The 26,933-nt window shown below is 36.5% G+C and overlaps 2 protein-coding genes and 1 long non-coding RNA gene across 6 annotated transcripts in view; 1 reads left to right on the forward strand and 2 right to left on the reverse strand.

Moving 5' to 3' along the window:
• Positions 1 to 15,914, forward strand: tspan33b (tetraspanin 33b). Of its 3 annotated transcripts, XR_015941495.1 has the most exons (9): positions 8 to 291; positions 2,996 to 3,053; positions 3,772 to 3,899; positions 4,479 to 4,553; positions 5,003 to 5,098; positions 6,239 to 6,367; positions 8,881 to 9,042; positions 9,695 to 10,492; positions 10,530 to 12,892. XR_015941495.1 is itself a non-coding variant. In XM_088647009.1 (8 exons), the coding sequence occupies exons 1-8, from the start codon at positions 196 to 198 to the stop codon at positions 15,784 to 15,786; spliced, it is 861 nt and encodes a 286-aa protein (XP_088503135.1). In that variant the 5' UTR covers positions 1 to 195; the 3' UTR covers positions 15,787 to 15,914. The 3 variants fall into 3 exon arrangements, 2 of the variants coding, with proteins under 2 accessions (XP_088503135.1, XP_088503136.1); XM_088647009.1 differs by lacking the exons at positions 9,695 to 10,492; positions 10,530 to 12,892 and adding an exon at positions 15,670 to 15,914 and having other exon boundaries at positions 1 to 291; XM_088647010.1 differs by having other exon boundaries at positions 9,695 to 12,892.
• The window catches only part of LOC148654577 (uncharacterized), a 157,901-nt gene that overhangs the window by 58,216 nt on the left and 72,752 nt on the right, over positions 1 to 26,933 (reverse strand). The window lies entirely within an intron of this gene.
• The window catches only part of ttc38 (tetratricopeptide repeat domain 38), a 20,108-nt gene continuing 2,629 nt past the window's right edge, over positions 9,455 to 26,933 (reverse strand). The window contains exons 5-14 of one of the 2 annotated variants that reach the window (XM_088647007.1): positions 22,191 to 22,364; positions 20,782 to 20,857; positions 19,920 to 20,039; positions 18,660 to 18,719; positions 16,722 to 16,760; positions 15,910 to 15,991; positions 14,817 to 14,982; positions 13,228 to 13,387; positions 11,589 to 11,662; positions 9,455 to 10,743 (exon numbers count right to left, since the gene is read on the reverse strand). In XM_088647007.1, coding sequence (XP_088503133.1) covers positions 10,650 to 10,743; positions 11,589 to 11,662; positions 13,228 to 13,387; positions 14,817 to 14,982; positions 15,910 to 15,991; positions 16,722 to 16,760; positions 18,660 to 18,719; positions 19,920 to 20,039; positions 20,782 to 20,857; positions 22,191 to 22,364 — 1,045 coding nt within the window. In that variant the 3' untranslated portion in view covers positions 9,455 to 10,649. The remainder of the gene's footprint in view (positions 10,744 to 11,588; positions 11,663 to 13,227; positions 13,388 to 14,816; positions 14,983 to 15,909; positions 15,992 to 16,721; positions 16,761 to 18,659; positions 18,720 to 19,919; positions 20,040 to 20,781; positions 20,858 to 22,190; positions 22,365 to 26,933) is intronic. The other variant, XM_088647008.1, reaches the window with a different exon arrangement.

Here is a 26,933-nt window from a genome sequence, read left to right on the forward strand (position 1 = left end):
TTCAGCTGCAATGAAGCCAGAGATATTTTCTCTGTAACTCGAGCCAGTGCGTGTGAGATAGTTCTGGTGCATACTTGCATGACACACAGATGAAACAGCTCCTACCCCCCTGCAGTTTTAGCTGAAACTGTTTACAGGCCTGTAATTTTGTTTAAATTAATTATTACTGCTTATTTTTCTTTAGCTTCCAAGGAAATGGACAGGAAACTCAGTCTGAATCGTGCTGAAACGTTTTCCTTCATCAACCCTTGGATAAGGTATTTCCTCTTTTTCTTCAGCTTTTTATTCTGGGTAAGTGTAACTTATATCTGAAAGCTTTGTGTGCTTGCTAATCATGGATATGTTTAGGAAGAAAACTATCAGAAAAATAAAGCAAGTGAAATGCCCACTTTCTAAACGTGAAATAATACAGGAAGAAACTTTGTCTTTTTGGTAATCCTATGTGTGCTTTTCATGTGAAGCCAAAAGTAGTTGTATTGTATTCAGTTTAGAAAAAAATGATATTTTAAATGTGTTGTTTAGCTATATCCTTGACTATCACATGTCACTTTCTCTTTTAATTGATTTTATAGAAAGCACAATCAATAGGTTTTAAAATTGCTTCAATTAAAACTGCTTTGTTACTCAGCATGAAAACTGCCATTCCTACTACCAAAGTGGGAAATGTAAGGATTCTCAAAGGGACAATTGAATAACATTTATTTTCTATGCATATCATATTATCAGTGCCTTGAAATGTGCTTTTTATACCACAGTTTTTTTAATGTACTTTGTATCTGATAATCACACTGGATTCTAGTCCTGTCCTATCAAACGATCCTTTGAGGTTCAAAAAAAAATTACCCAGAATCCCAGTATACGTATTACATTTAGTAGTATCATACATACGAACCTCCATAAATACACTTTCTTACTTTCAACAAAAAGCGATCTTGGCACCCATTGATCTGAAAGTGTCACCAGACTCATAAAAGAAACCATCAAAACAACAAGGGTTCAGTTGCATACTGTGTCCTCTTCTGTGCCCAAAAAATCAACTGAAGCTACAAAGCAGCAGCTAACAGGAATCCAGCAGGTTTTCTGCCACTTAAAATTTTCAACAACTGAAGGCTGTGGACTAAGGATAACTTGTCGAGTTAAATCTTAATTGAAACAAATGAACTGTTCTCTCAAGTTAAGCTTTGTTTATGGTTTAGGGAGACATGGAAAACCTGTCGGATTCAGTACTCCAAGGACCAGATTTGGAAGTCTCTGCTGTAGACCATTAAAACACAATGCAGATCACATTGTTATAAGACAACCTCATAAATGTTTCTCATGTGTGAAAAGTATTACAGAAAAAAACAATTGTTACAGAAGCTGGCTAGTAAGAGTCCCCAGCCAAACACTGAAAGCCTCCTGTCCTTTTCAGCTATCAGCTGAACTTTCCAAAAGCATGATAGCTTTCACAGGGAAAAAGGAATATGAGACCATTGAAAAGAAAGGCTTGCTGGAATCAAAATCACTTTCCTTATTCCGTAATTTGCACATCAAATGTATGTCAAACATATGTGGTGAAATATGCTGTTAACAGCTCTGTGCTAGTCTGTAGGATTGCTGAGTTTGCACTATATATTTTGCAGCACACTTTATCTTCAGTATTTCAGTTGAGTACTGAAAGTATTTCAGTATTTCAGTTTGGCTACCTGCCTCACGTCCTCAATAATGCACAAGGTTATGTTATCAGAGATGTTTGTTTTTGAGCCTATCTTCTCACAGATGAATTATCTCTGTCAGTACTGATTATTTTCATACGCAGGGCTCTGCCCATATACTGTACTTCTATAGACTACGAACGTCCTTTAAACATGTCTTTAAATATCTAAAAGGTTAAGCTGCACTTTGTATGACCCATGTTATCTAAATTGATTCTCTTAACAGAATATGACTGCAACATTTCTGTTTTGTTCATTTCAAGCAGGCAGTGAATTCGTTCATTCAGCATAATTCCATCCGCCTTTTGTTCTGTCCTGGGTGACTCAGTCAAGGTTTTAGGCTGACACGATCAGTTGGGACAGGGCAGTGAATGTTTTACTAAGCAACAGGACATCAGTGCATATAATCCCTCTTCTTCTTTAGAGATGATTGCAGTTATTTACTCTATCATTCACAACAGCTATTATAACCCTTTCAATACCTTCAAATGCTTGTGAGGTACAAAAAATACCGTAGAAGATATTATAAATAAGAGATCAATCGTGAGAGTTACACTTTTTCATGTTATTGAGGAGTACCAGCATATTCCATGTTGTACTGCAAAGAGTGTGTTTTTTTATTAGGACAACACATAGATCCAATTTATCTACATATCACAACACATCTATAAGGTCACATTTCCTTTGCAGCCTACGCATGCTGACGCAACTACCCACCTGAACATTTTAAAGAGGCTGCCTTTCTTAAAAGGGAAACAGCTCTAGCTCTTTCTTATGTCTTCCATCAGCAACACATGCTAGTTATAGTCTTTCTGAAATGCAACAGAACACCACACAGCTCCTAAAAATAGAGGAACTCCATGAATAGAAATGAAGCATCTGTCCAATTTCCTATCAGTGGGAAGTGAAGATCCTGGGCTTGCTGTGACCTCTAAGTAATGGTGGAATGTTTCAAGAAATATTGATGCATTCCTCCATTGTAGAATGGGAAGCTGCGTGACACTACATGGCAGGCCCCTGCTATGAAAAGTGTCAGATGTGATATATGATATTTCACATATGGTCTGAATGAAAAACATCATTACAATACTACCATTGAATCTTTCTGGCGAACTGCTAAGTTTAATCTTTACTTGTAAAATCCATGCATACAGTGTAGTATCAAAAAAGAGATTGAATGCGAACACTCGTACAGATAGAAACTTACACATGCAAAAAATCATTATTTTCATGAGTGTTGTGCATGTCATGGAAACGAGAGAAAGAAGTGTAAGACAATGGGGTATGGTTTTATTTTTCAGGTATTTTCCTTAGTAATAGTTGCTATTGGAGTGTACGCTAAAGTTCAGAAAGCGACAGGTGAGTGTTCTCGTACACTATTTTGATTTTATTAAGCATGGTTTTTGGGGACTGATATAACAACTGATATATAAAAAATGTGAATGTAGATCAACCAGTAACTGAAATAGTTTGAGTTCATCAGCACGTTGGCTACAAAGCAATTAGTAAAGGTTAATTCCATTCTGAAAAGTAAAAAGAAGAAACACATCAAAGCTTTGTAGCTTTTTCAACTTTCACTTGTTCAGCCACTGAAGTCATGTGTACTCCTTTAGTTTTTACATGAGTTCAGGTTAAAATATAAAATGTTTACTAATGAATTAATCCAGTTTGAGTGAAAGGCCATATTTTACTGTATTTCATAATACCTTTCTTTTACAATAATCTATACTGTATATACAGTAAGTTTGTTTCCCTTTTTATACCAGTTAGACCTGATTTATTTGACAAATTTAATTTAATTTTGAATTGTGATTGCCTTACTCTAATATATAGCCCTAAGCAGCTTTAGAAAATCAGACCTCCAGCGTATGAGTAGTCACTGGAGCTCCGTTAAAGACTTAATTTTTACATTTTCAAAGCATTGCTTCAGATGTTATCTTTAATGTGACCTCTAAGGAGCTGATTCCAAGAGAGCTCAGATGCCTAAGCCCGTACAAAAAAAAGTCAATTTTGTCAAAGGGGTCTGTTTAATAACAAGCTCCTTTCTCAGCAGTGTTTCATTGTGTCCATTTCCCAGACACCGTTCGAGACACATTTCTGATTGACCCCGCTGTCATTCTGATTGTGGTGGGAGTAGTTATGTTTTTCATCACGTTCTGTGGATGTATTGGAGCTTTGCGAGAGAACATTAAACTCCTGAAAACTGTGAGTGCCTAACGTCAGCCCTTTGTTTCAATTTTTCTTGCCATACTTACTATGAAGAACATTAATCAGCCTTGTTGCTTACTGGCATAAAACATGAATTCACAATGCTGTTGTATTGCCAGGTTTTGGTACTTTTCTGCAAACATTAATAAAATATTGCCAGTATTTCCTAACTTTGTTTTATCATAAATCTTTGAAATTACACTGGTTTAGGCTATATATCAAGAATTTATACTCTAAGCCCACTGTGGTTGTAAGTTGCTATAAATAAAAAAATTGTTAGGATTTTAATTCAATGACTTGGAAAAGCTGGAAATAAAATCTGTATGTGTGTTTCACTTCATATTCTTCTGCTTCAGGCCTAAGAATGTGATGGTACGGTATGGGTTGTACTAATGTTTCAAGGCAAAACAAAAATGTGAGAAAAGCACAGCAGGAAGTAAAAACTGATCCCGTTGTTTTTCAAGCAGTGACACAGCAGTGCTTTTTAATCTTGTGCATGACTTTTGAATACAAGTATAATTCAACTCCCTGTACATTTACAATTGTATATAATGAACAGATTATTTATCTTCACAGTTCTCCCTGAGTTTGACTCTGGTTTTTCTGACTCAACTGGCGATTGCTGTGCTGGGATTTTTCTACTCTGATCAGGTAGTTATGCCGCAAGCGTCTGACAAAAAAGGCAGTTAAAGTCTTGCTGCCTTCTTCCTTCACATCTTTTCACTAAATGATTTAACAGTCTTTTCACTTCAAAAGTTGAATTAGGCCATTCCTAATCAACTGTTTCTTTTCACTAGATCCTCTTTATTAACGTTTTGCTAATGACTCTCAAAGGTACAGGCTGAAATGTTGCAGTGTATGAGGAAACAGCAGCTCACTAGGAAACCTGTATTAATTACCATATCCAAGCATGTATTATTGCACTGTTCACAGTATGTGTGAAGTACACTGGAAAGTGAGAAACTGAAGTCTGTTCCATGGCAGTCTAGATTTGACTCTGTGCCCACAATGCTACACCTAATGCTCTTTTTTGTAGGGATGGGGGGAGCTGGAATGCTTTTTTGGATCTGAGTTTTTAAATGCCATTTTTGCAAACCCAGGCCCGGGATGCTCTTGGGAAATTTCTGAAAAAGGCTATAGTGCACTACAGAGATGACATTGACCTACAGAACCTGGTTGACTACATACAGAAAGAGGTAATGCAGTTTCTTTACAAACAGTAATCTATTGTTTTTTCATCTGTTTCAGACAACACAGAGTCTATCATGATCTATTATATCTACTTGCTTTGAAAATATACTGTACCTTCAAATTTACAAGGATATATGAGAGTATCACGCTGAAATGTGACGCAGTGGTTAGCATTGCTGCCTCACAATTGAAGGTACTTGTACATAAGCTTGCTGTAAGAACAGTTACTGATACTGTTCTTAGATCTTGATAATAGCATTTCATGGTAGTTAAAGAACTGGACTGTGAATGGAAAACTCAAATTGTGACACTGACAAATAGATAAATTCACCCTTCAGTGAACAGCCATGTAATGTACTGTAACGTAAATGTATAGCACAATGATGATAGTTGGATAATGTGGATCTCTTCGTTTCGGGGTTGTAAAGCAACCTCCTTCCACATAACATGATCATATAACCTTGGTTTGGCAATTTGATCCAGAGTACGTTGTACTGTAGAGTTTAGATGACTGGAAAAAAAACTGGAAGTTTTCATAATTTATTGAAGGATTAAATGAAAAGACATTTCAGGAAGTAACTATGTTTATTCTTAAAACTAAACGAAAGGAGTTTTGGGAAAAAAAAATCCTGAAATAAACAACCTGTCAAGAATTGTCATCCCCACATTCTATTGCGATAGGTGGCAAGGAAGCTACTTTTCCCTTTAACTTGTGTTATAACAATGTGACTTTAGAACACAAACAGAATGCAACTTATCATGACATTTTCAAGCAGGTATGATCTTGGTCTTCACACAAACATGCCAAATTTAATTTGGATGAGCATTTATTTTCCTCGTGTGGAATGAATCACAATTTTCATTTTAAAGAACAGAAGTACATATGGGACTAAAATACATTATGCCAAACCAACTGATTTCTTACGGTCTCACTGACATTTCCATGTGCTTAAGTAGCCCCAGAGGACATACCAGGTGAAAAGGTTGAAGATAATGGTCTCTCAGCTCATTTTTTAAGAATCCATTGTTGTATCGTTGCCAGTAAAGGCAAGATGTGGGATAACCATGATGCTGTGAAATTAGCAACGTGAATGTCAGGCAGGTTTCATGCGTCTCCCTGTTAAACACTGTTCCCGTCTCATTAGTTTAGGTGCTGCGGCTGGAACAACTACACGGACTGGTCACGGAACGTGTACTTTAACTGCACCCAGGACAACCCCAGCAGAGAGCGGTGTGGGGTTCCATACTCCTGCTGCACCCCCGTGCCCGGAGAAGTAAGGCTCAACAGGACACCCTATTCTCGCTCACTCCTAGACCCGGCCGAAGGATGAAAATCCTCTGCAAGCACAGGGCGTACCAGTCGGGTTAGCTTCACGGAGACGGGTAGCTGCAGAAAAATAAGAGGGAGTTGAGTCTGTCATAAAAAAGATTCAGGGCTGCCTCGGAACAAAGCATCGTCAGATGTCAGATTGTCAGTCCAAATCCTCTCCTCTTCACGATCGGATTGACATACACTGTAATCCAATTCATTTTCATTATGTTCTCTAACATGGCTGACTGACTTCAAGGATGATCTGGCAGTTCTGTTTAGCAACTGCACATCTGAGGATCTTCAGCGCCATGTCTTTGTAGAGTTTTCCATCAACTGATTCAATGTCTGAGATCAAAAGTAGACTTGGACTTAGCAGTTGCTGCTATCTGCTGTTGATGGGCTGTTACTGCACTGCAGTTGATGAAGCCAAGTTTTGTATCCCGAAGAAATGTATTTTCATTACTGTAGCACAGCAAATCACTCTAATCTTTTTTATGAAGTGATAAAATAATTGAATGTACTGAAACAGTCTTTCCTTTTAGGCATTTCTCCTTTAGAATATTACTACTATTACCCCAGTTTGTTGAGAAATATGTATAATTCTTGCTAGAAGATGACAAGTTTATAATTCACATTGTACAATATAATCTAGGACGTTTCACTCTAGGAGTGCTTTGTGAATCTCTGCTGTCAGCAAACATGAAAGCAATGTCAAGAAATATGAAAAGGGGTAATTTATTTTTGTAACTAATGCTTTCAGTTGTGTTGTGACATACTAAAGTTATTTTCTCAGATTTCTGCACATTCAGTAAGCAAAGCACTCGAAAGTAACACAATGCAACATAGTTCTTTAGACTACTAGAATTACTTACATTAAAACTAAAATAATTAAAATTAAATTAATATATATAATTGTGTATTTACAATATTAAAATAATAGTACTCCGACATCAAACTGAACATAGTGTATAGTAAACATTTATTTCAAATAAATGTGTAATTTCATTTAAATATTAAACTGGATCAATTTCACAACACATTTCAAAATTATTTCAGACTTTAAGATAAAGAGACCAATTATTAAATTATACACAACACTGAAACATAAACCAAGGGATACAAGTGCAACCTAAGGGAAAACTGGAGACCGGGAGACTGATAAGAGAAGACACTGCCTTTATACACACAGCTGAGGGAGTCTGGAACCAGCTAGTCAGCCGATTGTTAGCCATACCTTCAAGCTGATACTCTAGCTTTTTTCAAGGGTCTGGATGCACTAGAAGATTAATTTAATTTGCTGTGAGCCTGGTCAGTACTTGGATGGGAGACCTCCTAGGAAAAAATAAGGTTGCTGCTGGAAGAGGTATTAGTGGGGCCAGCAGGGGGCGCTCACCCTGCGGTCCATGTGGGTCCTAAAGCCCCAGTATAGTGACGGGGACACTATACCGTAAACAGGCGCCGTCCTTCGGATGAGGTGTAAAACCGAGGTCCTGACTCTCTGTGGTCATTAAAAACCTATGGCATTTCTCAAAAAGAGTCAGGGTGTAACCCCAGCATCCTGGCCAAATTTCCCATTGGCCTTTACCAATCATGGCCTCCTAATAATCCCCATCTATGAATTGGCTTCATTACTCTGCTCTCCTCCCCACTGATAGCTGATGTGTTGTGAGCGTTCTGGCGCACTATGGCTGCCGTTGCATCATCTAGGTGGGGCTGCACATTGGTGGTGGTGGAGGGGAGTCCCCATTACCTGTAAAAGCACTTTGAGTGGAGTGTCCAAAAAAAGAGCTATATAAGTGTAAGCAACTATTATTATTATTATTATTATTATTATAATAATATTTTTACCTGGCTGACTGTTAACAAGGTTCAAGTGAAAGTACTAAAAATGTACAATGTTTCCTATGTTATTTATAATTGTATACATTTAACTGTATTTAGCCAGTTATTATACTATGAGGAATATATTGGGTGGTGCAGTGGGTAGCATTGCTACCCCTGGTTTGGAGTCTAGACCTGGGGTGCTATCTGTATAGAGGGTGTATCTTCCCCTCATGGTCACATGGGTTTCCCTGAGGGCTCTAGTTTCCTCCTACAGCCCAAACACATAATGGTAGGTTAATTGGCTTCTAGAAAAATTAGGTATCTGTGCTTGTATGTTTATGTCTGCCCTGTGATTGACTGGCATCTGTTGGGTTGCCAAGCTAGGCTCCGGCTCCCCTGTGACCCTGAACTAGAGGAAGCGGTTAGAAAATGGGTGGATGGATAAACATATTTAAAACAAAAGCACACATTTTTGGATATGTGCATGTATTCTCTAAAAATCTACAATACTAGTTATTTATGAATTGTTTAGATGTCTGAAATCAGTATCTTCTACAGTTCTGGATACTGTCACATGTTCATACTGAACCAAATGGGTCTTGAAACATGACTTTCTCTCCATTTCAACTGTTCTGAATTCCTTGCCTCTAGGCTGTCATTAACACAATGTGTGGATTTGGAGTACAAAGTCAAAACTTCCCAGAAGCTTCCAAGTCTATCTACCCAGCAGGATGTGCAGACAGAGCTGTTGTGTGGATAGAATCCCATCTTCTCCTGGTTGGAGCTCTGGCAATGGGCCTGGCTCTTCCACAGGTACGACGACTTATTACATGACACGTCTTACCGATATAGTCCAGCTCTAATTCATTTGCTACATTAATTTGTTACATTGAGAACAATGTTCTGTAGTGGTGATTGGAGATTTTTCATCTTGGTCATCTTCGAAGGCTTTTTGCCATGAATGCTTGTTTTCAAATACTGTTACTTTCTCATTCTCATACTGCTTTTTTGATTGCTCATTGATTCTCCTCCAGATCTTCAGATCCACATGGAGAGCAGTGGATTTATCCACTAATTTTTTTATTTATCACCATCTCTTTAAAGTCAGTGAGCCTAATCTGCAGATGTTCTTTCATGAGTTTAAACAAGATGTCTTAGGTCTTCTTACAATACTTATTATATGTATTTGTAAAACCTTGAATAAGCACTACATGTTTTTGGATAATTCCAAAGCAAGTGTTTTATTTTTGTATTTTTGCACTATATATTTTTTTCACATTAGTTACACATCCATTCAGTGGTTCAATACACTACATACAGCAATCCATCCTGCAGCACAAATGAAACTGATGAGAAAGTTAAAATTTAATGCACACTGCGCAGTTTAAATGTCAGCACATTCCAGTCTGGATTTACTAGCTGCCTGCAATGTTGTTGTCCGTTTCTTGATTTTTTTTGTCTTCAGATTGCAGGAATTGTTCTCTCACAGATCCTAATATCCCAAATTCAGGACGAGATCGGTTCCGTTTTGTAAGCACAATCAGTGATGGCTCCATAAGGGAACAACATGTTACTAAACTGGACATTTTTATCACTGGGACAGTTACTGCTAAGTTATTTCTCTTTAAATGTTCAGCTAAATTAAATACCAAAAGATGTTGCATTGAATGTGCACATTAGGAATTAGCAATTCACCTGCTCTGAAGTGCTGTTACTTTATTTCTATGTGATTTGCATCTTAGTCATACCTATTCTTGGTTTATGTTGATAAATAATGTCTATTGTAATGCTCTGATGTTTGCATGTGCACTGTTGTTGCTACCACATATTAACAAACCAATTACCATCTCTGGTGGGTTGTTATATTGTACATAACAGAAATGTATTAACTTTATACATATTTTTAAAGTTCACTGATGTTTTTTCCTCTTTTTCTGAGAACAGATATTCCTGAAAAGAAAGTGCTGTTTCTTTGATTGACAGGACTTTTGCTGCCAAATCTGTGCTATAAGTCCCCGAGGAGAATTTTTAGCCTTCTGCTTGTCACTTAAACATTCTTGTGCAGTTATTCAGTGGTATGATACACTCAATGCTAAAGCACTTCTATTCGAACATGTTATTTAGCAGTTTTATTATGAATAAAACATCAAAATTTAATGATTTGGTATAAAGGATGGTTAGGTAAAAAAAAATTGAAAAGCTGGTTAAACAAATTTAGTACTGGGAAATTATCCTGTACAGTTTGAAGTATTCAGCATGATTAGTGACACTATAAATCAAAAGGACTGAAAAATCAGAAGAATACAGTATATTACTGATGTAGTATGAACTTTTAACCTGCTGACAGGGTCGCTGGATTTGATATAATTGGTCTTACAGTTACAAAACATTAAGTAGCCTTTTCAGTCATGATGAGTAAGTTAATCTAAATTATGCACAGTCATGGCTTTCTTAATCAGTCTGTCTGTTAGAGGGGAGTTAGGCCTTGAAGCATCTCGTTCCATGAGCAGGCACCTAAAAATGAAAAGATATCACCCCCATTACTACTTAAAGCCCAAACTAAAGACCAATGGCATGCAACACTTTTTATGATGAAGGGACAACTCTGGGTCTTGATGTGCTGTATCACAATGACTTGCTCAAACCAAATATCTGCCATAGAAAGGGACTTGCTTTCGTGTGATCGTGGTGACTGCTTTTAATAATAAAGAGCTCACCCTGTTAAAGACTGAAAACATTTATACAATATGCAATTACGTTGCATTACGTTGGGACAGAATATATACTGTGTGATAACTATTTTTAGGAAATCATTTATTCTGGTTGCCTATCTGAATAATTTTGTGAGGAGTTTAGTAATACATTAGTAATACAGTATCGGCAGTTTACATAACAGAATGTTGTTAAGACATGATTTAATAAAGACTAATCCTTTCCTCTGTACTGTATTTCCAGGTTTGCACCAAAATAATACACTAGGAATTTGCTGTTTTAATTGAATAGTTTATTTATACAGCTTTCTGAGCTAGCATATCAATCAAAGTCACAAGTTAGAACTGTCTTTTCAATATACTGCGAATGGTAGTTCAATCTCACTATTAAGTAACCCCGCATATGCCAGACTGAAAAGACAGAGTCGCTTTTTTTATTGAGTATTAATTCGTGGTTTAAAGTGCTCAATGCATTCTGACACAGGGTGTTTCGAAGTGGTTTTTTTGTTTTTCTGGATATATTCATCATAAATCAAACTATAGCAATACAGTGTTCGAAATCTGCATTTGTTCAAATCATATTTGCAAACATTTTAAAAAATTTTTTTAAATTTAAATGTCATATAATGTAAATGGTTTTGCACTGACCTGGCGAGTTTCTGATGCCTTTTATTCTCTGATTTCATTGCTGCATGAATTAGCAGTTGACAGAAGACATCTCGCTACAAAAAAGAGTTGTTGTTAAGTGAGAACCATTCAGCAACCTCGGTGACGTATTAATAAGCATGTTTGTCTTTTTACAGAGTTCTCTCATATATTGCTCTCTCAGAACATGCTGAATGGACTTTTTCACAAATTAAAGATGGGTTTGCAGAACTGGTAGAGAATGCGAGCATCCCTAAATATTGAAAGGAGTCAGGTCAGTCACCAAGATAATATATTCTGTTTATATTCCAAGATAACTAGATGTCAGGGTGAAGTGGTTTTATGATATACTTTTCTAGCAGTATACCTAAAATTGAAATTTATAACCTGAGCTGCATCTATACACAGAGACATGGACATACACCTCAAAGCTTTCCTACTTCACCTGACACAGGCAGCTACTGAAGAGTCCCGAATGCTGAATTGTTATCATTGTGGTTTATGTATTGGCCAATTTCAGAAATTCTGAGAACAATTGGGCTGTACTAATGTATTATGAAAGACAGTACTTTCTTGTACTTACCTTATTTCTATTTTGAAAATTAATGATGCCATAAATTGTGACCAGCAGCTGGCTGGAGAATGATCTCTAATGTATTGTTGTCCAGTAAAATTGTGAGACTTAAGAAATTCATATAGTTTATAATCCAGGAAAACAAACTATGGAGTGCCACCTCACTGACGGAATGTGGATTGAGCTCTGAGTCAGTGTCAGAGGGGCCCAGTTACTCTCATAGATAAGATGTGTGTCTAGTAATTTATCAGAGATTGTGGAAGAAAAAGGTGAAGTATAAGGTTCATTCCACAGGAGTGATCCTCCTGGTCTGTGTGATGTCACGTGTCAAAGACAGCTGGAGAGGTTAATGCCCAGTAGCAAATAAAAATGTTTTAAAGAAAGAAAAAAACACAAAATGATGTCCATGCTTTCCAACTCCTTGAATGTAAATAATTCTATATACTGTAGATATAATTTTAGATGCGACTTTGAAGTATTCAAAAACATGGCTAAAACGAACCGCAGCATGCAAAAACGAATTAAAAACTTTGGCAAAAGAAACTTCATATAAATGTTAAAAATGATCAAGATTGAAAATCACCTCTGGATAGCTATTCTAGGACGCCCAACCATGCATTCTCTTCCTGTTGCTTCTCTTTGTTAGTCTGCACATCATATCATCTCCCTCTCCCTTCCAATTCCAGTCCCAGACTGCCCTCCCTACAGTCTGCTTTTTATAATCACCAATATTGACCAAAGTGAAATTATCTTTACCGAATACTATTTGCATATTAAACACCTCATTAGTCATTTCTGCCAACCTAGTCGAAATGCTATTTCATTGCATTAACATTATTTAATATATGCAAAAGATTCCAGCATAAAAACTACTGCGAGGTCTAGTTCACCTGCAATTCTACCTGCTGTTCAAGTGTTACTGCTGTGAGCAAAGATGGCAGGTGTATAAACCCTGCAGTAACTCTTTTTCACTCTGTAAACTGAAAGGTACACAGAGCGAGTTCAAACATGAGGTCTACCTGCAGTGCATCCGAGAAAATGCTGACATTTTATTTTTTATTGAATTACCTGCGCATCACTTCCTCCTATCTTGTCAAAGGAGTATCGAATAGGGAGCAATAGCTCCACTGCTCGGCTATAGTTTCCTTTGTCAAACTCAACGAGAGCCTCACACATGGGCAGACCCATGTCCTGAGCCATCTGGTGCTGGTAGTTTTCTCCAGGAGATCTAGACAGAAGAGGAAAGCGTGACCACAAATGCATCAATGACTGAACTAGTACTGTGGGTCTGGTGGGTGATTATCCTCAGTTTGCTCTTCGCCTATTTAAGAAGAACAGCAATGTCCATCAGATGTCATCGTGTTTTTTTAAAAACTGTTTAATATCACCAAGAGATATTTATTTTTCTTCACAGTTATGTTTTGATTTTGCTCATTCAAGGCTCAGCCCTGTCCAACAATTACATTTCATTCAAAAAGCCAAATCCCAGAAAGCAACTATATGAAGTTTAAACCATCCACACAAAATGCAACTATAAATTGAATGCTTTCTGAATTTTTAAAAATAATTATAGTAAGTTAGACAGTTTCTTTGCTAAACTTGTTGAGTATTCCATAATTATAATTCTATTCTCCCATTTTTATACCAGCTGCCAGTAATTAATTTCAGTCCAGGGCCAATTGTATTCCAGTAATTTATAAAAGGAATTTATAATCTAAATCTAAATCATTTTGCATAGAGTTCATTTAAATTAACATTAAACAATGAAGGACTAAAAATGCATAAAACCTGTTTAACAATCCATTTAAACGATTTTCCCAATGCGATGTGATATCTGAAGCCTCTTTATGTCATAACATATTACTGTTACTGTCAGGCGTTTAATGAAGGCTGACGTTCAGGGAGCTATTCAGAGAGGCTTCATTGAAATGATGGATGATGCAGACTATTTGCAGAACAGAAACCACTTTTTTAGATCACTACAAAACACTGTTTCCACAAAACGTGAATGCAATCATTACAGAGTACATACATTTTGACTTTTGAAAAGTTATCTTTAGGCCATCCAGTGCATTTCTTCAGGGCATACAAATTCATACAAATTGAAAAATATTACAGTAATGTTTCTTACTTATGTTATGAGAATTGTCTTATGTGGAATCTTGCTCATATTACAAGCACTTTATTTTTCAAATGGTAACAAAGGTCATCATGGCTGGAGTCATAAATTTGTTCCATCATTTGATATCAAGAGGAGACCCACTGAAAAATGTATCTTAAGGTGCAAGGTTTATTCTGAAACCTTACACTTTACAATATTAAAATAATCCAGATGTATTACGATTGCTCTTGTCATAATACATCAAGAGTTTGACTTTGCGATGAGAACAGTGACAAGGTTAATAACCAGTTAACTAGAAAAGTCTTCTCTCTTTTACTGTAAAGTTCAGAATACATAAACAGACTTAGTTTTCATAAGCAGATAGACAAAAATGAAAAAAAAAAACATGCTGTGACTGCAAACTGTACACCACTACCAAGATACAGTACGAGCAAGGTTTAGATTTTGGGGTGCACTCCTTTGCATAATGTCACATATGCGTAGTGTACATATACAGGTATAAATGTACACATATCGATACAGATAAAATGCTTACTTTGCAAGTTCCCGTAAGGATTCCACCAGACGACGAGTTGTCAACTCGTCTTTAGCTCCCAGAGACGTCATGAGGAAGTGGAGGTCATTGAACTGCAGCACGTGATCCTCGCTATGAGGCCTGGTGATGTTCAGAAGTTCCTTCCACCTGTCTCCCACCATCACACCTAGAAACACAAGTCCTGTGACTTTTCTGAGCCTCTCTAGAGCAGATTTAGAACAATAAAAATGCAGTAGATACTGAATGGCCAAAGGGCTGTTTTAACATACTTTCTGTAGGCAAAGACGTTTTGTAATTTGTTCCAAATTCATATGGGGTGGAAAAGTCACAGAATAATAGTGTATTAAATTAAAGAAAATTACTCAATTCGTTTAACACAAAGAATTAACTGTGAAATAGCTTCTTGTACATATTAAGAATGTACTCTATTTCTAGAACTAAGCACATTCACAGTAAAACATACTTTCATTTTTTATTAGTTTTCATTACAAAAACAAAAGGCAGGATAACAGGAAAACACTCCCACCCACTATGTTTAATGCCATATTAACCTACTACTTACTTGTTTTATGGGGGGAGGAAATAATACAAAGATGTTGAATTATTCAATATATATATATTTAGGTTGCTAAATTTAAATGCTTATTTTTACTTTTGTAATTTAAGGCGTTTCTTCCTACTTTTTAGGGTGGTTGTCTTCACATGATGTAAAGGTTTTGCGAATATGGGCCAATTGTATTTATTGACTATTGATATCTATTGAAAAAAAAACAGGTCATATCGAAAAAGAGACAGAACAACATGCAGCTTGCTCTGGCTGTATCTGATACTACTGTGCTCTTTTACATTTCAGAACCACTTTCTCCAAGTTCCACTCCTGATAGAGACAGAGGAAATCTCCCTTCTAAAATTCAGAATATCAACTAGCACAACTATTCTGACTGTGGTTACTTTTAGCCTAATTAAGTAGTGGCCGTGTGTAGAAGTGCTTGATGTTGTATTGTGTTACTCTCCCCAACTCAGAAAAATTTTAGGTCAAATGCAGCTCCCACATCCAATTCATTTCACACAAGAAAAGGTTCCAAACTATTACCCTCCATTTGGAGCCTGTAAAGCATTGAACATGAGTCCACTGTATCAAGCATTGCTCCCGAAGACAAGCATCGCCGAGCAATCTGTAGCAAGAAAGTGTATCATAAGTGCAGGTTAAAGGACTTACAATTTGTAACATTTATTAGAAATAAGCTACATTTTAAAGGTTGAAGAATAATGTAAAAGATTGTGAACTCTTTTTGGTTTAAAATAATTTGAAAAGATATTTCACAGCAATCACTCTATAGTGCATAGTGTACCATTCTGAAAGACAGCTGATGCAGACAGGACATATATACTAGATTCACTGTTCCCAGGAATCTCTGTAAATATGATAAAACAATCTTTCATTTCTTGAACACCCGTGTGCATTCTCTAGTAATTGCTAGGTACTTTTCAGAATAACAAACAGTGCTGACAAGATTTCATTGTATTTCATGCAGAGTTTGAATGGAAACGTCCATTAGAAATCATACAGCAAAATCACACTTAACATAACACCTTCGCATCCAAAAAAAGACAGGCACCACCAGAGAATGTGGAAATAGTATTTAAAATAAATGTGATATGAAGAAAAATTGCAATATATTGTATACACAGTTAAAATCAGATCACAGCACAACATTTGTGTTTTCAAAAACCTTAAGCGGTCCACATCTTTTGAATGCTGCTTTAATTTGTGAATGTTAATTAATATTAAACCACAATAAATTGCATCCATCTGGCACAACGGAGGTTCTCTTTGAACCTTTCCACCATGCCCTTTTGTTCTCTCTCAGTGACAAAAATAAAGTACAGCTGTAGAAAACTTACATGGTTATCATATATTGTCAGAGCATCTTCATATTCTCCCTGCATAAGAAGATAAACATTAACTGAATATGGCAATGAAACAAAAGTGACTTCATCTTTAATTGCTGAGCCATCGTCAGGTAATAAAACATAAAAATAATTTGGTACAGATTAAGAAACTGTGCTGTTGGATATCCTGAGTGGGTTGGTAAAGACAGTTTATTTCTGCAGTACAGAATTAAATTCTATGTATGGACATTATGATTCAGACCTTCCCATTTCCAAGGCTGGGGTTCTAATGGTAGTGCATTAGTGCTAATATACAGTAGTTGAATCAAAGTACATATTTGCCTGCTAATTGCTCCTCTATTATGGACAGCACTCAGTTTGAACAAATACCAATATATTATTACATGCGTGGAAAGCGTTAACCTTAGTATTTTTGTTTTGAAAGTTTGAAATGTTTTGATTGATTCTTAATTTAAAACATTCTGCCTAATTTTTATTAATTATTAATGATAACTGCAACTATAGCTCATCAAACTTACCAGGGCAACACAACAGATTAACAAAAAAAATGATTTTACGTTTGGCTCTACCCTGATATGAGGTACAGTATAGTGTTTTTTGTGTTGCCTTTGTTTTGAGATACCACAGGTTATCTCATGTGACACTGAGCAATACTGAATTTGATACACCCCATTCATAAATCTAAAGATAGTTCAGCTTTGCACAATAACACAACATGCCTTGATCTGTATAGTAGCGAGATATGCAGTATTGGCCATATTGTGTTTATTATAACAGATACTACAAAAATCTATACTCCCAAGTTCTTAAGAATTTTAGCTATATAAAAATGTTCTATAGCTTGTGAGAACAGAAAACTTGACCATTGGATCAAACAATTAGATATAAATTGTTAGACATACACAGCAATGCCTGATGGTAAACATTCTTTCCATGAAAAAGATCTATATGTTATTATGTATATATGTTATCCTGCTGTATTTCCTCATCTACTTACAGGGAGGTATTTAGTTTGATCAATATTGATCTCTAGACCCACTCCTTTGGCCTCCTTCACTAAAACCCTTGTCATGTCTCTCAATTCCTCTTCGCTTTGACTTATGAGCACTACATCATCTGCGTAGGCTAAAATATTGATCTTTCTGCCTGACTTAATTCTTGTTTCCATTTCTGCAACTTTCTTTATGGCTCTTTCTTTCTTAATTTTCTAACTATTTGGGAGGAGTGGTTCAAGAGGAAAATAGTAAAGAGGAAGAAATTCCAGCAAGGATTCAGGCTGGAAATAGATCGAGATTTGCTATGGGGAAAATGATTAAGTCAAACCTGCTGTCACAAACAACAAAAACAAGATATACTAGACAATAATCCACCCAGTAGTACTGTTTGGTGCAGAGCTTTGGACCCTGATCTAAAAGATGGGGAGTAAACTCATTGGTTTTGAAAACAGTGTCTTAAGACAGATTTTTAAGACCATTGAAGAAAATGGAGAATGGAGAAGAAGGAAAAACAGAATTAAGAGAGCTTTATAAGGACCCTGATATTGTTGCTACTGTCAAAGGAAGAAGACTAGGGTGGTATGGCCATTTAATGAGAAGAGATCAAGACCTAATAAAAGAAGTAGTAGAAGAGAATATTGAGGGAAAGAGACCATGAGGAAGACCTAGAATAAGATGGCTTGACTCAGTGAAAGAAGATGCTGACCAGGCAGAAATTGATGTAGATGCCTGGAGAGACAGGATGTGATGGAGGAGGCTAGTGAGCAAGGCAATGGACCATCTTCGGTTCGAGACGCCACTTCAGTAACATACCCTGCTGTAGATCCAAATTTGCAACTCCAACCTTTATTTCTGTGTACTTCCATACTGCTAGTCTTCAAAGTAATGTACATTGTTAAGCTGGAAAGAAGTCCAGAAATCCAGGAAATCTTACCTTTTCAATGAAATACAAGGCCCAGTGCCAGTAATTATGACAAGCAAGCATATCACATTCCTGAAGGGAATAAAAATGGGTTTTCAGCAAGAATATTAACAGATGCCATCAACAGTTTAAGTACTTCTGTTTTGTGCAGAACATCTAAGGAATGCTTGCACACCTTTTGAACATCAGATGTAAACACTTTAAAAAAGCACAAACTCATATATTAATAGGGAATGTCAGTACCAAATTCTTCACCGGTTATCAAATCTCTGTAACAAAATAAATTCATTGACAACATAGAAAAAATGTACAAATGTCAAATTTAGACACAAAATGGTGAACTTTGTGGATCTATTGTACGTTCGCCATTGTTGTCACAAACCACTGGTCTCACCACAGATGAGAGTAAAAGTGACGTGATGCGGCCCTTCCTGTTCACTAGTCACTGTAAGACTAATTTAATGTGACATACAGTATGAGCGAATAAGTACAAGATGTGCAGCAGACATTTCAACGCAGAAATGTTCCAACGTGATCTGCATGTTAACAAGTACTATTTGTCGGCAGAACTGTCCTGAATTCACAAGCCTGCTAGTTTACAAAGTAATAAGGCCGCTTCACATCACCGTTAGTTTTGTTCCCTCATTCTGAATCCCAGAATATGGCGCTGCGCATACCTGTGAATTTAATCTATTTTGTGATGTAAATTGGAGGTTTTACAAGTTACTGTGTACATTTTAGTTTTGTTGTTGTTTGAAATGCTCTCATCAATGCCGATTCCTTCTACCCGCGAGATATAAAAATAGTGTTACAATTCCCCTTTAACTTTGTAATAAAATTGAGTTATTTTTGTTAGATTCAGAAGAAATATTTGTATACGTATTTGCGTTTTATTACATTACTCTTTATGTGTAAACGTAACTTTTTTATACAGAAATTATATATAGAACAAGCCCTTTAAACTACATTATTCTCGAATAAAGAATTTTAATTTAAGTGAAACAACTTCCCTGTCAACATGAACTGCAGCCCATTTCTTGGTCACTGTACATTGTTAGCATTGTGATAGGAGGTTAAGGGACAAGATATCTGCAAGGATTACTACTACCACTGCTTTTACTACTACTAATACAATTGCATATACTATATTATCTATACACAACCATGAAGTTTGATTAACAGAACATTCACACATTTCTGAGGGTATAAGCAGCCCAGTCTGACCTACTGACAGTTGCAAAGGCATACTTGGAAATATTATTCATGTTTCACCTTCCAGTAGTTCTCTCGTTGCTCCATGAACTTCAGCCCTTTCTGCACCTCAGCTTTCATCTCATGGACGTGGGCAACAGTGTGCACAGCCCAGCCGTCCCCTGGGTTCAGAGCCAGGCCCTGAGGTAATAGGAGGAGTCTTTTCAAGCAGGTTTACCTTCTCTCTGTAGAGTGCTTTTCTCCATTACATTCCTCTCTTCACACTGTAAACTGTGTTCCTTTTTAAATTTTGGTACAATCGGTGCCACTACAATTACTTCCAAATTCAAATCAATCATAATGCAATCATTTTATTTCAGTGATTACTACTGAAATTGATGGGTTTGGATTTTTTATTATTTAGTGTAACTATGGGATAACTGAATAATCTATGGTATAAACAGTAAAACATATGGAATAGGTTTTAGTAAACAGAAATTAATTTGAATAAAGTACTTTCCATTTCCCACATGATACACTTTAAAGACAACAAAAAAACCCTTGATATTATTCAAAGGTATTTAAAATGCTTCAGCTACAAAACTGAAATAAAGATGATGTTCTTTACACTATAATGAGCTTTCTTACACATCTGCCTGCTTTGCCCCTACATAAAAAGGGCGGAAAAGCTTACAACTCAATAAAACTTGCTATTTTACAGTAAGGATAATAAAGACAGTAAGTCCTTGCTTGCCAAATACAGCAAATATGCAAGATGCTGAGCAGAGTGATGTAGGTGAGCCACAGTTTTGTTTCCCTTAGAACCACAGCATTCACAACTTAACAGTGTTGCTCTTAAGCATGACTTTCTCATGGTGCAGGGTAGGTGCAAAAGATTATCTGAACTTTATATAGAGGAATACATTTTTTTTAATTACAGTACCTCTTTTGCAACCTTTTCTGCCTCGTCGTAACGTTTTGTTTCCATTAGTCCAAAAGAATAAATGCCTTTTAGATAGCTGATAAAAGAAAAAAATACACCTAATTAAATACAGAACACATTTTTTTTTAATTTGTGGCATATTTAAGGTATATGTCTTTCAATATACACTTACATGTCATTATCTCATGTAATATATCCATACCTGCCTTATACACAGAAGTCACTAATAAAACACAAAAAGGTTTTAGAGCAAAGTCAGTCACCAATATTCTGCCCATAAAATACAGCTGGTCAAGCATTCCAAATAAATCTACAAATGAAATTTATATTACTTTAAACAGCTAACATTGAAAATGTATTTTCTTCATCCGTTTGGCTTGTCTGGAAGACAGAATATTTAAGTCACATCATACCGGTCCACTTTTAAAACTGTTAGGCTAAACTATAAATTAGAAACATGCTCTAGACCGGAGACAGAAAACGGCATATTCTGGGGGTTTCACAGTAGATGATTTCTCTAGTAGAGTATATACTATCCTGGTATCCCATATTTTTTGTTTTACTATTGTTGAATGACTAGGAAATCCAATAGAACAAAAGCCTTCAGTTTAGAATTAAAGCATTTTGGGAAACTGTATTTATAGGATTTAAATAGTTTTAAGAACCCATTTAACTGCGTATATATTTTAGATGGCTTCTCCAGTGTATCTGTAATAGAGGTTTGTACTTAGGTTGTTAGCATGCAAATTAAACAAGACAGAACCACACAGAACACACAAGGCACATCACAAGTCAAAAACAAAATAAATGGAAAATCCAGATGATAGGAGCTACTGGTTTAGTGAGCAGATGTGTTTATTAAGAGAGAAAAAGGCCACGGTTATAATGATTTTCCTAGTACAATAACTCCAGTACAAATATCAGCACAGCACACCATATGGTCCTAACACAATTAGGACTGCGGAAGACAGAATAAAGGCTGTGGTATCAGTGACAAAATGCTATCATATTTAAAGTGATCACCAGGGAGAGGTCTGAACTGTAATTCTGGGACACAACAGCCACTTTTATTACTTATCAGGCTCTTGGTACAGTATATTTTGCTGGAGTCAATTAGAGTTGCAGAAGTTCCTTTTCAGACATCTTCAGCTCAATTTCTCCATCTACAGTATTGTGCTAAACCCTTCAGCTGATGTTTTTATCTAAGTGGTATGAAATTGGAGGACAGCATACACAGGATCTGTATGGCCTTTTATTTTCCTCTGCAGCTCTGTAGGATGCCTTATAATAAATGATAAAGAACATTATATTTCTCACAATGAAAAGCTCTGAAGGACAATTTTGTTTTCTCTTCGGTCCTGTGCCACTTAAAGGACTCTCCTGTGAAACAGTACTCACTCTGACTCTACCTGTAGTGCGGCATGTGAGGCTTCCAATGTGGAAGAACTCGTGCCACGGAGTCTCTCATCTGAGCCTGGTGGCCCATGTAGAAGTAGGTGTCGTGGCCAAACTTGAGCGCCAGCATATCCGTAGGATGATCCATAAGTATCTCCTCCCAGAAGAGACAGGCTTTAGGGAAAGAGCTGAGACACAACTTCTAATTAACAAGCATTCGCAGTGCATTGCAATTCCCCCTAACAGTCAAATGTAGAAAGTATTAAAAAATATATAACCTGCAAAACTGCTTGGCTTGCACGAGCATCTCGTATTCTTTCTGAAACAGATGTGGACCTAAGCTACCGAGGTGTAAAGAAAAACATTTTTGTATTACCAGAAAATAGAACTGTTCAATGTGATTTTGTTGTAATTAACTATGTGTGATGATTTATACTGAATTGATCTAAAGAAATGCATTACTTTGTGCAAAACATTCCAGTAACAGTTAAATTACAATTCTCACCATGAAAATGTTATTTTTTATGGTAGGTGCACTAACATAATGGGTAAATATTTTATGCTGATTAATTTTTGTCATTAGAAAAAGTTTTTTCAAAGAGTTGACCCATAGGGGGTCTATTGGGAAAGTCACAAGCCACTAACCTGTGACCAACGTGCCAGTGAACACTGAAGATGAGTCACCTGATCTGCAAATGAGGACTGTTTAGATTACTCCCCTCAGTTGAACTGCTGATGTGTGGGGTGTTGTGACCTGATGTTTCTGATGCAGTGGAACTGTCAAGGCCAACATGATCACAAAGACGGAGCATGACTGTGTGTCGATCTTGGCAAGACATTGTTACTCATGTTTGCCAAGATCATGGCCTGTCATTGACGTACTGTGGCAATAATCTCTTGTCGGGTTAGAAATTGCCAGGCAGAAAATGACAGTAGGGCTGAAACGATTATTCGATATTGGCGACAATAAAAAATGGTCGAGAAATATTTCGGTTGTCAATTTTTTGTTTATATTTTCAAACGGGCCTCCAACCTCCAGCAAGTTAATGACTTAACCTGAAGAGGGCAGCAATGCTGCTATAGCGCCGTCACAATAGAACAGGTTGAAGATGAAAAAGCAATATTAGCGGAAAGTGCAAAAAGAAGCAATGTGTTTGAACATTTTCTTAAAACAAAAGATAAAACCGTAACAGGCAGAATATGCAAGGTTGAATTAGCATTCCATTGCGTTCGGTGGCATGAGCGGTGTTCTGACAAACTGCGCCACCCCCTCAGGATGAGCTATCCATTCTTTGGATTAATTCTAGGATTAAACTACGGTCAGAGTAGTTTGTCAGAATTAATCGGGTACAACATAAAGTTGAGGTGTGTACGTGTTGTAAGATGACCAGGGGAAGGGTCATCCAAGATAGGTATTTCAGGAACGATCTGCTCAATATACTCGACTTAGACCTGAGCAAGATGGCCGCCGAGAGAAACCAGCTGACCCGCAGATGGAAAGGGCTTATTCCGAAAAACAACGAGACACAGGTATGTCTCATCAGGAAACAAAAATATATATGCCCTGGAAACAGTGAACCAGTGCAGAAGCCAGTAGGTGAATCAGTTTTGGAGGAGATAGTGGAAGGATAACAGATTAACGGACAAAATAAAGGATTATGGTTTACGGTTTGTGATTTGGATACGACGTTGATTTGTGATACTTTACGGACTTTGGAAATCGGACTGAAAAAGGATTGACAGAACGGGTTGCGGACTGGCTTGGAAGATGAATGAACTGGAGAAATGGAGAAAAACTCCACGAAAATTAAAGAAGAGAAGTGTGGTGTGAGTACTTTTCTCAGTTACATAAACCTTTCCCCCGGAGGCACCACAGTGTATGAAGTTGTATTGTTGAATCGTTTTGCCTGAATAATCGATTATCAAAATATTCATTTGTTGTACCCCTAAATGACAGTGATCTGATTTAGTCTAGCCTCCAATATACGGATGATATTTTTCTCTTGTTAAGCAGAAATAATTGGTTCTTTTTTGTATTTCTTTAAATTCTTTTTTAGTGTTGACTAATTAAATAACCTGTACCCAATCAGCTAATCACTAATGTTTATGCAACTGTCAAATCCACTTCAGTGGATCATGGTCAATCATGAATAAATAATTAATCAAAATGATTAAATCCAAAGCATTTAAAATCCAGAATCCACATGCTTTATTATTTTATTTTTTTCAACACTGCATCTCTGAGGAATTTAATATTTTTTAAAAAACATATGTGCTTTTTTTTCAAATCCTGCAATGTTTTTTATACTTTGTGTTGTTAAAAAGACCAGAATTGTTTTTTTGATAATTCCTCTGAAGCCCCAAGAGTACAGCTCTGTGCTGCGCTTACAGGATGTTACACGATCAAGTTCTGGTAAGGAACACCAGCAGCTGTGTATCGTGAAATTTAATTTAACATCAGGAATCATTTTTCAAAAGGACCTTTAGGACTTCACAAATTCAATATAAAATTGTTTAAAAAAATATTTTCAGACAAGAAAGCAATACTGTTTTCTAACCATGTTTCTTGAACCAGAACATTTTTCAGAACTAAATATGTATGGTAATATTACTATTGACTTAAATTATTAAAATTGTCAGTAGTTAATGGAAGCTTGATTTTTTCCAAGATTTTTAAAAAGAAACTCTATGGAATTGCCACTTCAAATCCCACTCAGTATTAAATCAACAAATGTCTGCACTACAAACCTCATCATGCCTGGAAAGCCACAGGTATCAGTGGAGCACATCACACCAGTGTACCATAGCCAGTTCAAGTCAAATCCAGCAGCACTTGGCCAATTGTGGGCTCTGCTTGGACAATTACCATCACTACTGGTTTATGACATTACCTGCACTTCAACCAGAAATTTCAAGACTAACAGCACTTAGAGAGGGCTCTGCTACACTCGAAGCCTTGGACATACAGTAGCTCAGTAGAGATTTCTTGTCTAAGAATGTTTCACTCTGTTTCTGAGTGTATCTTTGGTAGACGTGTCTATTCTGTTCTGTAACTGCTTCTGTGTTGCTTTCCCCTGTGGGATTGGGATTTACATAAATGAAAACAAAAATAAGTGCACTCTAAAACATCACCTCTACTGTGCAAGCCACTTGGGGACCCATTTCCCAGACAACTTGCCTTCAATTAGAAAGTGAGCCTAGTTTTATTCAATCAGCTCACTGTTTCCTCCCATTTCACAATCTTACCAGGCTTCTTTACTTTTTCATCACTTTTTGATTATAACAGCGCACAAGGAACATAAGCACTTATAGGCTGTTTTTAATTATTAGTAAGAGAATAACTTTATGTTGTAATTCACAAGCTTTGTGTACATTCCAAAATTCTGCTCACTGTTGACGTCTTTGACGTACGGTATTTTTTAGGGTTTTATCAGTCAAAGTTAGAAGTGTGCAACAAGAACAATAAAGGTTTTTAGGTACAGGATGTTTTTAACTGATTTATTTTCCATTTAATTAGAAAATACCCCTTTCCTGACCACTTGAAAAGTTATAATATTTTATGTATGCAAGTTCTAAGTCAAATGTCTCATTGTTCCATTCCAACTTTTTTTCAAAGACAAACTGAAACGTTTCGCATTCATTTCCTTAACTGCACTTACAGTATGTGTGATATAATTGTGCTTTAACCTGTTCTACTCTATCAGTAAAAGCCTGAAATGTATGTGATCTAACTTCTTCAATTTAAGTTGTCTACATTCTAAGACAACTGAAGCTTTTCACACTAATATTTAACCTCCTATTTTCTATGCAACAGCTAAAACCCTGATTCCAGCCTGCATTTTTTTTTGTGTAATGTTTTTTAAAACTAAAAACATTTAAATTAAAAAATCTGAAAAGTAATGGCATCAGTAATCAATCATTTAAGATTTACCTATAGTAATATTCAATTCTGGTTTCCCACCAAAGTCCCCTTAACATATTTGAGGCATGTATTTCTGAAAAATGCCTTTCTTTTAGTACGACCAGGAAATCCATAACCCATTAATGAAAGATTCAGATTCAATCAGGACTGGAAAAATTGCTTTGCAGTCTGACGGCCTTTTTATAATTAAATTTAAAAACAAATCAGCAGAAACAATCTCCGTCTTTGTTTGTAGTCCAGTTTTCTGAAACTAATCTCCAACTTCCATCGAGCTGAACTGCAATGCTGACAACACTATTTGTAACACTTTTTGCAGTATAAAGTGTTCTTTAATCTCCCTAGCTTATCTCTCTCATATCATAATCATGTAACATGATCATGTCACAAGGACATGACCTTGCATTTGTCTGTGCATACGATTCCATGGGTTTTCTTTTAAAAGGTTTGCCCAAGAACGGTTTTCAATGCCTTTACAGGAGTCAATAAAAAAGATCTGCTTTTAAAGAATACAATTTTAATTGTTTCTGAGTGTTACTCTGGGTGGTATCAGAGTCAAAAGAAAAAGTATTAAATTTCAGGCGAAATCCTTTAGGAATGATATTATGTCGACGACATCTGTAAAGGGATAGAAGGTGGTTAGAAAGCCTGGTCTTAGAGCAGATCGCTGTGAAGAGACGGAATGCTGGTTTAGTAAGAGAGAGGGGCAAGTGACCCAGGGAGGAAGAGAAGGAACGCCGAAGAGATCTAGAAAAAGATTTGGAGGAAGGCATAGTGGGTCGTAGCAGATGTAGGTTGAAGTAGTTCAGGTGGGTAGAAACACCTGAAGAAGGCTCCA

This window comes from Lepisosteus platostomus, chromosome 9, assembly GCF_059453375.1.
Source record: "Lepisosteus platostomus isolate fLepPlt1 chromosome 9, fLepPlt1.hap1, whole genome shotgun sequence".
NCBI classification, from domain to species: Eukaryota; Metazoa; Chordata; class Actinopteri; order Semionotiformes; family Lepisosteidae; genus Lepisosteus; species Lepisosteus platostomus.

Excerpts from the sequence above, each read along its gene's own strand:
- tspan33b (XM_088647009.1), top strand. The coding sequence starts at position 196 with ATGGACAGGAAACTCAGTCTGAATCGTGCTGAAACGTTTTCCTTCATC. Across the intron at positions 3,054-3,771 it reads TAAAGTTCAGAAAGCGACAG|ACACCGTTCGAGACACATTT; the intron begins GTGAGTGTTCTC and ends TCCATTTCCCAG. Across the intron at positions 3,900-4,478 it reads ACATTAAACTCCTGAAAACT|TTCTCCCTGAGTTTGACTCT; the intron begins GTGAGTGCCTAA and ends TTATCTTCACAG.